The sequence below is a fragment of the Rhinichthys klamathensis genome, unplaced genomic scaffold, assembly GCF_029890125.1.
Source record: "Rhinichthys klamathensis goyatoka isolate OS25496 unplaced genomic scaffold, OSU_Roscu_1.1 h1tg000566l_1, whole genome shotgun sequence".
NCBI lineage: Eukaryota > Metazoa > Chordata > Actinopteri > Cypriniformes > Leuciscidae > Rhinichthys > Rhinichthys klamathensis.
This window is the reverse complement of record NW_026607032.1, coordinates 487,296-501,539: the sequence shown is the minus strand read 5'-3', so window position 1 is coordinate 501,539 and position 14,244 is coordinate 487,296. Positions and strand designations below refer to the sequence as shown.

Here is a 14,244-nt window from a genome sequence, read left to right as displayed (position 1 = left end):
GCAGGGTACTCAAACCTGCCTCGTCCCGTCCAGGAGCCATACGTGGAGGTTCCAAAGATCGGGACGAGGGTGCCATAGGGTGCCCCGTCCCTGAGAAAGTAGGTCCTTCCTCAGAGGTATGGGCCAAGGAGGTGCTGTCGCGAGGAGTACAAGTTCGGAGAACCAGGTCCGGGTGGGCCAGTACGGCGCGACCAGAGTGACCTGCTCCACGTCCTCCCTGACCTTGCGCAGGAGTTGCGCAAGAAGGCTCACTGGGGGAAACGCATATTTGCGGCCCCGCGGCCAGCTGTGTGCCAGAGCATCCGTGCCGAGCGTGCCCTCGGTCAGGGAATAATACTGGGCGCAATGGGTCGAGTCGTGAGAGGCAAACAGATCCATCTGTGCGTCCCCGAACTGGTCCCAAATCAGCTGAACCGTCTGGGGATGGAGTCGCCAATCTCCGGGGAGGGGCTGAAGCCGTGACAGCTCGTCGGCTGCACAGTTCAGGGCTCCAGGGATGAAAATGGCTCGAAGCGACCTCAGATGCTTCTGACTCCATAAGAGGAGGTGGCGGGCGAGTTGTGACATACGGCGGGAGCGCAGACCACCTTGACGGTTGATGTACGCTACGGTCGCGGTATTGTCTGATCGGACTAGTACATGCTGGCCCGAGAGCACGGCTCGGAAGCGGCGCAGGGCGAGCTGTACAGCCAGCAACTCGAGGCAATTGATGTGCCATAAGCGGTGGGGTCCTGTCCAGGAGCCCGCGGCAGCACGTCCATTGCACATGGCACCCCAGCCCGTGGTGGAGGCATCTGTCGTTACAACAACATGCCGGGAAGCTCGTTCCAGAGGCACTCCTGCCCGTAGAAAGCTGAGGTTCCCCCACGGGGTGAAGGTCTGACGGCAGGTCGGAGTAACTGGTACTCGGAGGGTGCCGTGTTGCCATGCCCACCTCGGGACTCGGTCGCGAAGCCAAAGCTGAAGCGGTCTCATATGAAGCAATCCGAGCGGCGTTGCCGCGGCTGCAGATGCCATATGCCCCAGGAGCCTCTGAAAAAGTTTCAGTGGAACCGCACTCTTGCCCTCGAACTGTCTCAGGCAAGTCAGCAGTGACTGCGCGCGCTCGCTCGTAAGCTGCGCGGACATGGCGACCGAGTCGATCTCCATACCGAGAAAAGAGATCCTCTGCGCGGGGCAAAGTTTGCTCTTCTCCCAGTTGACCCGAAGGCCCAAACGGGCTACATGGCGGAGTACCAAATCCCTGTGTTCGCAAAGCTGATCTCGAGAGTGAGCTAGAATCAGCCAGTCGTCGAGATAGTTCAGAATGCGAACCCCGTGTTCCCGGAGGGGAACAAGGGCTGCCTCGACGACCTTCGTGAAGACGCGAGGAGACAGGGCTAGCCCGAATGGGAGAACTGCGTACTGATATGCCTGTCCCTCGAAAGCAAACCGTAGGAACGGTCTGTGTCGAGGGAGAATGGAGACATGAAAGTAGGCGTCCTTCAGGTCGATCGCTGCAAACCAATCCTGGTGCCGCACACATTCGAAAACGCGTTTGGCGGTGAGCATCTTGAACGGCAGCCTGTGAAGGGAGCGGTTCAATACGCGCAGGTCCAGGATTGGCCGTAACCCACCGGTTTTCTTCGGGACAATGAAGTAGGGGCTGTAAAACCCGGACCTCATTTCGGCTGGAGGGACAGTCTCGATCGCACCCTTCGCCAGCAGGGTAGCAACCTCCGCTCTCATGATAGGGGCATTGCCACCGACCATAGTGGAGCGGACTCCCCTGAAGCGGGGAGGAGACCGCGCGAACTGAATCGCGTAGCCGAGCCTGATCGTTCGTGCGACCCAGCGGGACAGGTTGGGAAGCTCTAGCCAAGCTCCCAAGGACTGAACCAGCGGGGTCATGCGAACCACAGACTTCCCGTCGGTGGGGCAGCGAGGCGGTATGACTGACCCAGACGTGGACGGCATAGCGGCCCGGAGTGGGGGTACAGTCATAGACCGCGTCCTGACAGAGCAGACCAGGGAAGGACGAACGTTCCACGGGGGTCTGCTCTGCCAGGGGTCTGGCGACAGAGGAGGATGAGAGTGGTACGGTCCGTGGACGGCGCGCACTGTCATCCGGCTCTGGGACAGAGGAGGACGAGGGGTGCACGGCCCGGGGGCGGCGCACCGTGTCGTCCGAGAACTCTGTGTGCTCAGAGATGAATGTGTCACTTCTCTCAAGATTCTCCCCCGGCCCTCCACCGGGGGAAGGAGTGGTCCTGCTACCACCTCCTGAGAAGTGTACATCATCCCTGAGCAGCCCGTCTCAGGAGCGCCGCTTGACCCGGCATTTAGCGGGGGGCGGGACTGGAGAGGGCTGGGGCGCCTTCCTACGGCCTCCTCCGCGACCGGGCCCGGGTGAAGGCTGCTGCTTGGGCCGGGCGGGAGGGGTGGGAGCCGTAGGAGGGCGCCCTCGGCGGGAAACAGACTGAGTATTCTGCCCGGTCGGCTGAGTGGAGGCAGCAGCGGGCCGTCGGGGCAGAATGTGCTTAATAGCCTCAGTCTGTTTCTGGGCAGTCGAGAACTGTTGGGGAAAATCCTCGACTGCACCGCCGAAAAGGCCATCTTGCGATATGGGGGTGTCGAGCAGCCGGGACCGCTCGGCATCCTCCACATCAGCAAGATTAAGCCAGAGGTGTCTCTCCTGGACCACGGCTGTGGACATCACCAGACCCAGGGAGCGTGCGGTCACCTTCGTCGCTCGGAGAGCAAGGTCGGTGGCGGCGCGCAGCTCATTGAAGAGCCCCGGGTCTGTCCTGCCCTCGTGCATGTCCCTGAGCATCTGGGCCTGGTAGACCTGCAGAATGGCCATGGCATGCAAAGAGGCGGCTGCCTGCCCCGCAGCTCTGTAGGACTTCGCCACTAACGCAGACGAGTACATACAGGCTTTGGATGGGTGCTTAGGCTCACCACGAGAAGAAGCGCTCTGAGGACACAGTTGCATCGCAACAGAGCGTTCAACCGGGGGGAGCCCAGTGTACCCACGGGCAGCGGCCTCATCGAGGGGAGGAAAGGCGGATGAAATCAGCGAGCGGTCACGGGAAGACATGGGAGTCTTCCAGGACTTCGAGATCTCATCATGCACGTCCGGGAAGAAAGGCATCGGGGCCTGACGCGGACGGGGGTCCGCAGCCTGACCCAAATACCAGTCATCCAGCCGCGAGCGCTCGGGGCAGGGCGGAGGGTTCCACTCTAACCCGATGCTCGCGGCGGCTCGAGACAGCATGGCCGTCATCTCTGGATCAGACTCTAGCACAACTGTATTCACACCCGAAGGTGGCAGCTGTGATGAGTCTTCACTTCCAGAAGACTCAGACCCACCTTGTGATGCTGCGATAGACATCGCGTCATCCTCTGGAGCGTCAAAGGAAACCTGCGGGACACCCGAAGATGATCCCGCCGGAATCCCCCGAACACTCACGGGTTGCAGCACTGGAGAGGATGCGGCTGGGCACGGACTGATAGTCGGCGCTTTGTTCCAAACCGTCATCCTCAGATCACCCTGGCCACCAGCCGAAGTACTAGCTCTATTTCTAGAGTCAGTAGATCGGGGTGTGGATGAGGGGACCCTCACTCTTGCGAGATCACCGAGTCTTGATCGTAATGCTGCGATGGTCATGTTCCCACAGAGAGAACATGAGTCATCCACGAGTGCTGCTCTAGCGTGATTAATGCCCAAACACACTATGCACCACTCGTGCCCATCAGAGTCATCAACGAGTCTACCGCAACCAGAAGTGCACGGGCGAGGCATCTTTAAAAAGACGTGCCGCGTGCAAGCTCTTTTGTGAGAAAAGAAACTCTGACTGTGTTGAAGCGCCCGGGGAGAAACACACTCGCTGTCGAATCACGGACAGAAAAGCAGGAAGCGCGTCCTCGCCGGAGATCGCCGTCACACCAACACCAGAGAATCTCGCTCGTCTGAAGAACTGACAGTACAGAGATGGCTGTGGAACGAAGGATTAACTTGGCTCCAAAGCGAAAACATGCCGGTTTGCTGCCAGCGTTCTCCTTATATACTCACGAGGTGAGGCGGAGTTACGCTATGCAAATTCCGCAGACCCATGGCATTTCTTTGCCATTGGCTCGTTTTGAAGTACTTGAAGTTGATTGGCTTCTAAGCGAAACCCCCATTCGTCGTCATCCGACGGAACTCGGAGTGACAACGAAAGGGAACAAGAATTTCTTCTTTTTGTGGATATGTAATATGTAAATATGTAATCCAGTAATCAGATCTACCTCAAAAGTGCTGTTTATTTATTGTTTGTTTGTTTATTTATGTGTTTGCCCACCTACTATTTTATTTATTCAGTATATTCTTAAGTAAGAATCATGAATTCACTAATACTGTATGTGTCTGCAGTAATTTGCTTGATTGCACTGCAGTTAAAGAACATTTAGTGGTCTCAAATACAGTCAAATACATCTGCCCACAACTGTCTTACCTTTTAGATGGATTTTATTTTCGGGGCTGTGCACTAAGACAGAGCTGACGGAATCCAGGCTGTCGTAGTTACTGCATCCAAGAGGCCCCGTTCTGGTCTCCGTTACCTAGGAAACAAGGAGATATTTTAAAGCCTTATTATCGTTGAAATCATGCACCTGTTTGTTCCTCTTCAGAAGCCGTAGAGTGCTGAGCATATGCAGTTGTCTAAAACAAACCAACACGCCTGTGCAATAAGCCAGAGTCAATATCTAAATGTCACCAAAGCCCATTTCAGCATGTCACAGCTCTCCAAAAATGCTCACTTTGCAGAGCGCCATAGAAATAGCAAATTGACTCTATAGTGTTAGGTCCCAATGCATTATTAATTTCAAATCTGAGAGCAGTGAGTCATGTGCAGTGGCATATTTCTGTTAACGGACCCTAGTGTTAAATATAAGGAGACTTTTATGATTCTAAAATAAGGTGTCTGACCTGCCATCTCAACTGGGAATTTTATACTGTGGGAAAGCTCCAGGAATTTCTTTTTTAATGGCTGTATTTATATATATATATATATACATATATATATATATATATATATATATATATATATTGATGGCCCTTATGGGGATCCTTTCCATGCGTCTTCAATGTGTCTTCTCATTAATCAATTAATAATGAGATAAAGCACTTATAAATTGGTGGATAAATAAGCACTAGCATCAACAATTAACAAATAAATGACTATCAAAAAAATCATTCAAAACAAAAACAGTGTGTATGTGTATATATATATATATATAGTCAAAGTTTTTTTTGTGTTTGTGTTTTGTTTTTCCCCACGGGTGGCACATGACTGACTGTGATAATTTTGTATTTAGTGAATGAGTCTGACTAGGGTAATTTCAACTCCATAATCACTTCAACGATGTCTACAATGCTTTTGTTTTAGTCTATTTGTTGAAAAGAGACTATTTGACATCTGTCAGCTCACAAAAGCAGTAAATGTTGAATATTGTCATAACGTATTTATGGTTTCAAATGATGTTAAAAACTGGTTGCTGTTACTTTGTTAAAGCTAACTAAATTGTTCCCAAAATGAAGTGTGACAGGATATTATATCATAACCTCAGCTATTTAATACTGAAAGTGATCTTTATAATTTTTTATGTGTACTACAGACACTATATAGACTATGACTAGATGTCTTTTGTCAATAAGAAACAAGAATATCTGTCAGCTTCACTTGGTAAATGTGGTGCATAATTTTTTTTTATCTTGTAGCCTAGTTTTCTAATTCTGCAGAATTAATATTTTTCACAAGATAACTTGGCTATGAATTCCATAACTATGAAGACGTCCTTTATAGCTAATTAATATTAAAAGGCTGTGAAAATTAAATCATGTTTTTCCTTTTAAACAAATTTTTTGTTTAATGCTCTGAAATATCTTGCAAATATTTCACCAGCACAAACAGCTTTCTTCTATTAGATTTCGCCCCACCACTTTTGGAAGCATGGTGTGACAGCAGTTCACAAAATTTGTGATTTTACACATCATTGTCAGGTCTTTGTATCAAAATGAAATTCTGTAGCTAATCCAACAGAAAAATGCAATGGATGTCCTCAAAATCATTAGTTTGGATATTTCAGTTGTGCAATTATATATATACATTATTCTTCTTCAGAGGATGTTAGGATGAATAATTATTTTTGATCTGACGTGGTTCTGAAGTAACTCACCCTACACTGTTACTGTCATTGATTAATGATGGCACATTTTTTCACATTAACTCTCCTTCTTAATGTCACTATTTATTAACACATGGATTTAAACAAATTAATCTTAAAAAAAATCTTTAGAGACTGTAATCTAACACTAAAACCATGGATATTAAGTAAAGTCTGTATGATGATGTTGACAGTTTGTGTGAAAGCATAAGCATTTATCATAATACGGTATGTGCGCATACAGATGCACAGTGCACACTGTATCATTAATTTATGAAATACTGTCTCTTTTCTGAAGTGTCGTACACATGCCCTCCTCCGCACACCGTCCCACTGCAGTATCTCATTAGATCACTTGTCATTTATGATTGCTTACTGCAGCTCAATTGCTCTGATCCCAATAGGACTCCAGGCTGTTTACCTCACGCATAAAATCAGACACTAATCCGTGTAACTGTCTTCACAAAACCTGCATTCTTCCAATCATTTTTTTTTTCATAATTTTTCTCAAGGTCTTATATACTGAGCCTAGCGTACGACATAGAGAGAGAACTATATATTATGGGCTGTAATTGATCTGAATTTTTTACGTATCCCAAGGAAGTCTCTTATGCTCACCAAGGCTGCATTTATTTTAATCCAAAATACAGTAAAAACAGCAATATTGTGTAAATGATTACATTTTAATTAATTAAATTAAAAGATGATATATACATTAATTTTGTTGCACAATAAAGTAGGTCTCTACTGTGTATGAACAAAGAGGATGAATAAAAAAAAATACAGCCAGTTATTCCATGCTAAGCCCAACAAAATCTCTAGTTTACTTGTCACCCTGCTGTTTTTACTCCACAAATGTGTAGGTTTTATCAGCAGCACTTAATATTGCCATCTATTTAAGGAATGATATCATACCTGACAAAACAACCGGATAACACTGAAATCCCACATTTTCCACCCTGCCTCCTCAGAGAGTATCTTGTTTTGTTGTTGATCTTATATTTACCGGAGCTGTTTTTCCACAGCTTCCTTGGCATGCTTTTCTTAAGGGCATAACAAAGGAAATGAATACCTGGGGTACAGTACTCTCCTCTCCATTTCTCTAACATCTCACATCATCCACAGTCCCTGAAAACTCCCACAGACCACAGAGTGCAGCCTATTCTTTGTCAATTGAAATGCTGGAGGAATGCATATCAAGTTGACTCATTTGTCAAAAATGCCTCTGCCTCCGCTGTGGAAGGCAAAGTTGGCTAAAGACTGCAGATGCGCTCTGAAAGCAGTTTCGGAGTTCATGACATGTGACAGCATTTTAAGTGCAGATTCTGAGCTTCATTGAATTTGACAGCTTATTTTGATTATACGGCACTGTCAGGTCGCTTGACCAGTGCCAACTATCTAGAGGCGGCTCTTGACATAAATGGTGCACAGTTCTGAGCTCCCTCCTTTAAATACTGGTGCTCATTTACATTCTGCACTCAGACAAAAAAAGAAAAGAAAAAGTACTGTGTTGGTGAATGCCATGTAAGTTATGTCACCATTACATATACCACTGTACTGAATTATCATCATATTTATGTACCATAGTATGCAATCTAATAATTGGTATCTTTATATTATGTTTTGGATTGACAAAGAAATGGCTCATAAAAGTCAAATGTTTGGTGATCACAGTAAACTGCTCATGCTGTGTGTATTTGATTCACTAAAAAGAATGATTGTCTGGATTCACAGACAAGGCTTAAACGTAGTCCCAGAATAGAATGCATGTTTAAAGGGGTCATATAATGGTACATGCACTTTTACAAGTTGATTGTACTGAAATGTGTGTTGGCAGTGCCTGTGCACAACCATCATATAATGATAAAAATCCATCCAGTGTTTTTGTTTTAATCTCCTTATATGTTTTCCCCTGCCTCAAATTGAGCCGTTCGTTTTTGTGACGTCAATAAAACGGACGCCCCTCCCACGATTGTTGATTGACAGGAGTCAGCACAGGAGTTTCAACACAGACCCGCCCTCGCTCGTCCTGTCAATCATAGTCTGCGCGGATCGGCGCGGTCATTGTTGATATGCTGGAGCACTGTCTATGAGCAGAATGGCGTCTAAGCGATTGTGGTGTTCTGTTCTTGGGTGTAATAACGAACACAGCAGTCATTTTAATGTTCCTAAATCCGAACCGCTGAAGACGCAGTGGCTGAGTTTGTTTTCGAAGGGAATATTCCCCACGATCAACGTCAATGCTCTCATGTTTGCGCGAATCATTTCTCAGTGGACTGCTTTATAAACGAGGATCAATGTAAAGCTGGTTTTGCTGAGAAGCTGCACCTGAATAAAGGATCGGAACCTATTCGTCTTCCTGCTGAACCTTCAGAAGAACTAAAGTGAGTGTAACGTTTTATTAATCTTTATATTAATATTTATATAATCTTTGCAAATCGCCAGCTGCACGCTTCACGATGAATGCGTCGGTTTACACTCAGGGTACATTACAGCATGTTTTCTATGTACAACGTTCTCAATATAATTCATAATCCCACGTTTATAATGAACAACGCGTTATGGTTATTGTGTTATTGTGTTACAAACGGTGTATGCGCAGAACAGAGGGGTGGAGTGAGCACAGCTCATGATCATTTAAAGTCATATGCACTGAAACGGCGTGCTGAAAACAGAGCTGTTTTTGACCAGGTAAAATAAGTGTTTTCTTACAATACTAATGAGAATTTTTAATTAAAGTATATTACAAACTTTTAATTTAGACCCTAAAGAATCATATTAGCTTGTACAAAAATGGCATTATATGACCCCTTTAAGCTGTCTTAACTGAAAGCAACTTGCCCTGACATATCTTAAAATCTCAACGTGCACACCAGTAATGTTTTTTTTCTAAGGCACGTTAATAAAAGCTACTGTACTTAAATGTCATAATTTAACTACAGTAAGGCCTACTCCTGGCTTAATCTAAGCCCTGTCTGTAAAACCAGACACATAATAGTTACTTTTTAGATAATCATAAGCCCTATTCGCACGGGATAAGTATTACCTGGTGACCTCTAGTTATTTGTAATAATTGCGGAGGTTGTCTGTGATCTTAATCCCGTGCGAATCGGCCATGTCTGTAATTTGTAATTTGTCTGGTAATTTCTAAATCACACGAGGTCCCCAGATAGTACTAATCCCGTGCGAATAGGGCTATAGTAAATTGGCTGCGGTGCCATATGTTGTTGATTCTTTAAAAATAACTGTCTCAGAAGAGTCATTTGTATAGTACTCATAAAAAACTGCTCATGTTGCATGTTTTTGATTCACTTAAAATAAACTGCACATAAGAATCGACCTGATAGTTTGGTAACTGTAGTAAACTGGTCACGCTGTAGGCTATATGTTTTTGAGTCACTAAAAATAACTGGCTACTATTAAGAATCATTTGTTTGGTAATCATTGTGCATTGCTCATGTTTAATCTTTTTGACTCGCTAAAAAGAATTGGACCGTAAGAGTCATTTGTTCTGGAATTGGATTAGACTGGTTGCACTGTGTTTTTGATGCATTAAAAAGAACCAACACATAATAGTCATTTGTTTTGTATTGTTCGGATAACACTGGTCTCGATGTGTGTTTTGAGCTGTAGATTTGGTGTTCACTGTTGTGGCATTGCTGAATAGTTGTGCAGGAACCACTGTCAGCGTATTTTAGAATGGTGTTCAGTCCACATTGCCGGAAAGAAAGAACATGTGAGAAAGGTTAACAGAACCAAGCGTGATTGTACGTTTTGCATTGATTCTATGTAATGCTGTAGTGCCTTTCATTTTCACTCCAGACCCAAAAAAAAAAATCACCCAAGTGCTTCGCTGCACTGAACGTCACTGAACTAGTCAACACAACGAGATTTGAAGCTAAAATGCCTCCAAAGAAGAATGAAGAGATCGAAGAAATAAAGAAATCGCTTGATTTTCTGTCTGAGGAGATTTCGACTGTCTCTAAGCAGCAGAAAACGATCATTGATTTGATGAGCGAAATTAAAGATCTGAAAAAACAAAATGAGGAAAAGGACAAGCGGATCACCAGCCTGGAGGGCCGTGTGGCCGACATGGAGCAGCATTCCCGCATGAACGACATTGTTGTCAGCGGATTGGAGATCAGGCCCCGTTCTTACGCCAGGGCGGTGACAACGACAGGCAGTGGGGAGCTCATCGAGGCAGACATGGACTCAGTGGAGCAACAGGTGACTGCTTTTTTTCACAGCAAAGGCTTATCAATATCCAACACCGATATTGAGGCTTGTCATCCTTTACCCAGGAAAAACAAAAACGACAAGCCTGCAATAATAATTCGATTTACGAACAGAAAAAGCAAAATTTCTTTGCTCAGGCAAGGGAAAAAGCTTAGAGGGACTGATGTTTATGTGAACGAGCACCTGACGAAAAAAAATGCAGACATAGCCAGAAAGGCACGCTTCCTAAGGAAGCAGGGGAAAATCCAGTCAACCTGGACAACTAACTGCAAGGTGTTCATTAAACTTACCGGGTCACCTGAGGAAGCAAGAGTACTGTCTGTTAGATTCATTGAGGAACTGGACAAGTACCTGTGAATCATGATCATGTAACTTGTATCAATGTGTGGGACTGATTTGAATTATAATGGCTATGGACTCTTTTGAAGAGCTTGACTGTTTAAACTTAACAACAGTTGGAAATGAGAGTGACAATGATGAGAGGGATGGTTGGAACTTAAACACTTTCAAATTCACTGATCATAATCTACATGGTTTTGAACAAGATATTGACCCTGAAAACAATTTTCTTAACAACATAAACAACAACTGTTGTTATTACTCTGATGATCAATTCAACATGAACATAAAATCTGATTATGGATTGTCAATTATTCATTTTAATAGTAGAAGCTTATATGCAAATTTTCTTTACATCAAGGATTACTTGAGTCATTTAAACAACCCATTCCAGGTGATAGCCATATCTGAGACCTGGCTTACTTCCGAGAAGGGTGCTGATTATGAGTTAAATGGATATGAATTGAATTATGTTAATAGAGAGAATAAAAAAGGAGGTGGAGTGGCATTGTATGTAGATAGAAGATTAAAATATAAAATTGTGAAAAATATGACAACTAATATTGATGATGTAATGGAGATAATAACGGTTGAAATTAATTTGGAAAAAAAGAAAAATGTAATTGTAAGCTGTGTATACAGAGCCCCTGGTTCAAATATCGAAATGTTCATGAACAGTATGGAAATTCTATTTACTAAGAATAATCAAAAAGTGGTGTTCATTTGTGGGGATTTTAATATAGATCTTTTAAATCCCAATAAGCATAAACTTACAGATGAATTTATCGATTTAATGTTTAGCTTGAGTCTTTTCCCACTTATAACTAAACCAAGCAGAATTTCATCACACTGTGCAACTCTAATTGACAACATATTTACAAACCGAATGGACAATAGTCTAAAGAGTGGTTTGTTACTAAATGACATAAGTGATCATTTGCCAGTTTTTGCGATGTGTGTTGGTGATCATGTGAAGTATAAGGAAGTTAATGAGGTTAGTTACAGGAGAATCAGAACTGTTGAATCAATAAATACACTTAGAAGTGTATTACTTACATATAATTGGAAAAAATTGTATGATGAGACTGATACCAATAATGCATACGCAACATTTCTGTCCACTTTTAAATCATTATATGACGAACACTGTCCTTTAAAACAATTAACCATAAAGCACAAATTTAAAGAGAGCCCATGGATGACAAAAGGATTAAAAAATGCTTGTAAAAAAAAGAACACCTTGTATAAAGAATTTATAAAACACAGAACAAAAGAAGCTGAGAATAAATATAAAAGATATAAAAATAAATTGACCAGTATCATGAGGATAAGTAAGAAAGATTATTATAATAAAATATTAAATGATAATAAAAATGATATCAAGGGTATATGGAAAGTGCTAAATAATATTATAAGGAATGGACCAATGAATAAAAAATACCCTCAGCATTATATAGAAAATGAGAGGACTTTAAGCAACATGGAAGAAGTGGTCAATGGGTTTAACAATTTCTTTGTAAGTGTGGGAGCAAAGCTGGCTGATGTTATTAAAAATCCACAGATTGAAAGTGAGGTGAAGGCAGTTGATTATTTATATAGTAACCCCAACTCTATGTTTTTGAAACCAGCTGAGGAAATTGAGATTATTGAAATTGTTAATAATTGTAAGAATAAAAAGTCAACAGACGTGAATGATTTTGATATGGTCTTAATTAAGGATGTCATTGGTGCAATCGTTAAACCGTTAACTCATATTTATAATTTGTCTTTCAATACAGGTGTATTCCCAAGCAAAATGAAAATTGCAAAAATCATTCCACTATATAAATCTGGAGAGAGAAATCAATTCACGAATTATAGGCCATTGTCTTTACTCTCGCAGTTCTCTAAAATATTAGAAAAATTGTATGTAATTAGATTGGATAATTTTATTGAGAAGCATGAATTATTGGTTGATAGTCAGTATGGATTTAGGACAAACAGATCTACATCAATGGCACTAATGGAGTTAATTGAAGACATAACCAGTGCTATAGATAACAAACAATATGCAGTGGGAGTATTTATTGATTTAAAAAAAGCTTTCGATACAATCGATCATCGTTTGTTAATCAATAAACTGGAAAAGTATGGTATCAGAGGAGTTGCATTAGATTGGATGAAAAGTTACATAAGTAACAGACTACAATTTGTGCAAATGGGTGAGTACAGATCGGAGTGCTTGGGTATCACCTGTGGAGTACCACAGGGGTCAATATTGGGACCAAAATTATTTATTATGTACATAAATGACATATGTAGGGTGACTGACCTCTTAAAATTTGTGATTTTTGCGGATGATACCAATATTTTTTGTTCAGGGGAAAATCTGAAGCAGCTTTTGGAGGTGGTCACATCAGAAATTAATAAGTTAAAAATATGGTTTGACTTAAATAAATTATCGTTAAATTTAGATAAAACCAAATTTATGCTGTTTGGTAATCGTAAAACCGACACACAAGTAAAAGTTATGATTAATAATGTTAAAATAGAAAGAGTGTATGAAAATAAATTTTTGGGTGTGATTCTTGACCATAAAATTTGTTGGAAACCCCATATCAAATATGTTAGAACAAAAGTAGCGCAGAGTATTGGAGTAATGGGGAAAGCAAGTCATGTATTGAGTAAAAAAGCACTTTTTATCTTGTATTGTTCCCTTGTGTTGCCTTATTTAAATTATTGTGTTGAAGTATGGGGCAACACCTACAAAACCACCTTACAAACATTAAGCACAATACAAAAAAGAGCAATTAGGATAGTAAATAAGGTAGGATATCATGAGCATACTAATTTGCTATATTTAAAATTGCACACTCTAAAGTTTAATGATCTCGTTAAATTTAGGACCGCTCAATTAATTTATAAAGCAATAAATAAACAGTTGCCTGGAAACATACAACAGTTATTTACAGATAGGGTTGGGGGTTATAACTTGAGAGGGGATTTAAATTTGAGTCAACATAGGATTCGGACAAAACTCAAAAGTATGTGTATTTCGATTTGTGGGGTGCTTTTGTGGAATGGTCTGAGCAGTTCGATCAAACAAAGTGTTAATATGTTGCAATTCAAAAAACGGTATAAAAGTTTTATTTTTGATAAGTACAGAAGTGAAGAGGGTGAATGATATTTCATTATGGTTGGAAATGCAGTTTGATCATGTTTTTTTTTTTATGCTTTTATTTTATTTTTTCATTATCTTAATATTAAGATAAAGTATTACTTTAATTTAGCAGGTATTTTTTTATTTTTTATTATTTAAAACGTTATGTTAGATTTATCTTGTCTGATTGTGAATTGGTTTGGGTAGTTACTGGGGGTAGGTCTTGATAAGCCTAGGGCTTCTACCTATCCCTTTTCGAACAGGTTGATTATTATGCTAAAAAAAATATATATATATATTTTTTTTATTGTTTTTGTGTTTAATTATTTGTATGGATACTTCAT

The 14,244-nt window shown here is 42.2% G+C and overlaps 1 protein-coding gene across 1 annotated transcript in view; it reads right to left on the bottom strand.

Annotated features, from left to right (window-relative positions):
* Window positions 1-14,244, bottom strand: part of brinp2 (bone morphogenetic protein/retinoic acid inducible neural-specific 2) — a 146,943-nt gene that overhangs the window by 52,793 nt on the left and 79,906 nt on the right. The window contains exon 5 of the mRNA XM_056239485.1: window positions 4,476-4,581. Within this exon, the coding sequence (XP_056095460.1) occupies window positions 4,476-4,581 (106 nt within the window). The remainder of the gene's footprint in view (window positions 1-4,475; window positions 4,582-14,244) is intronic.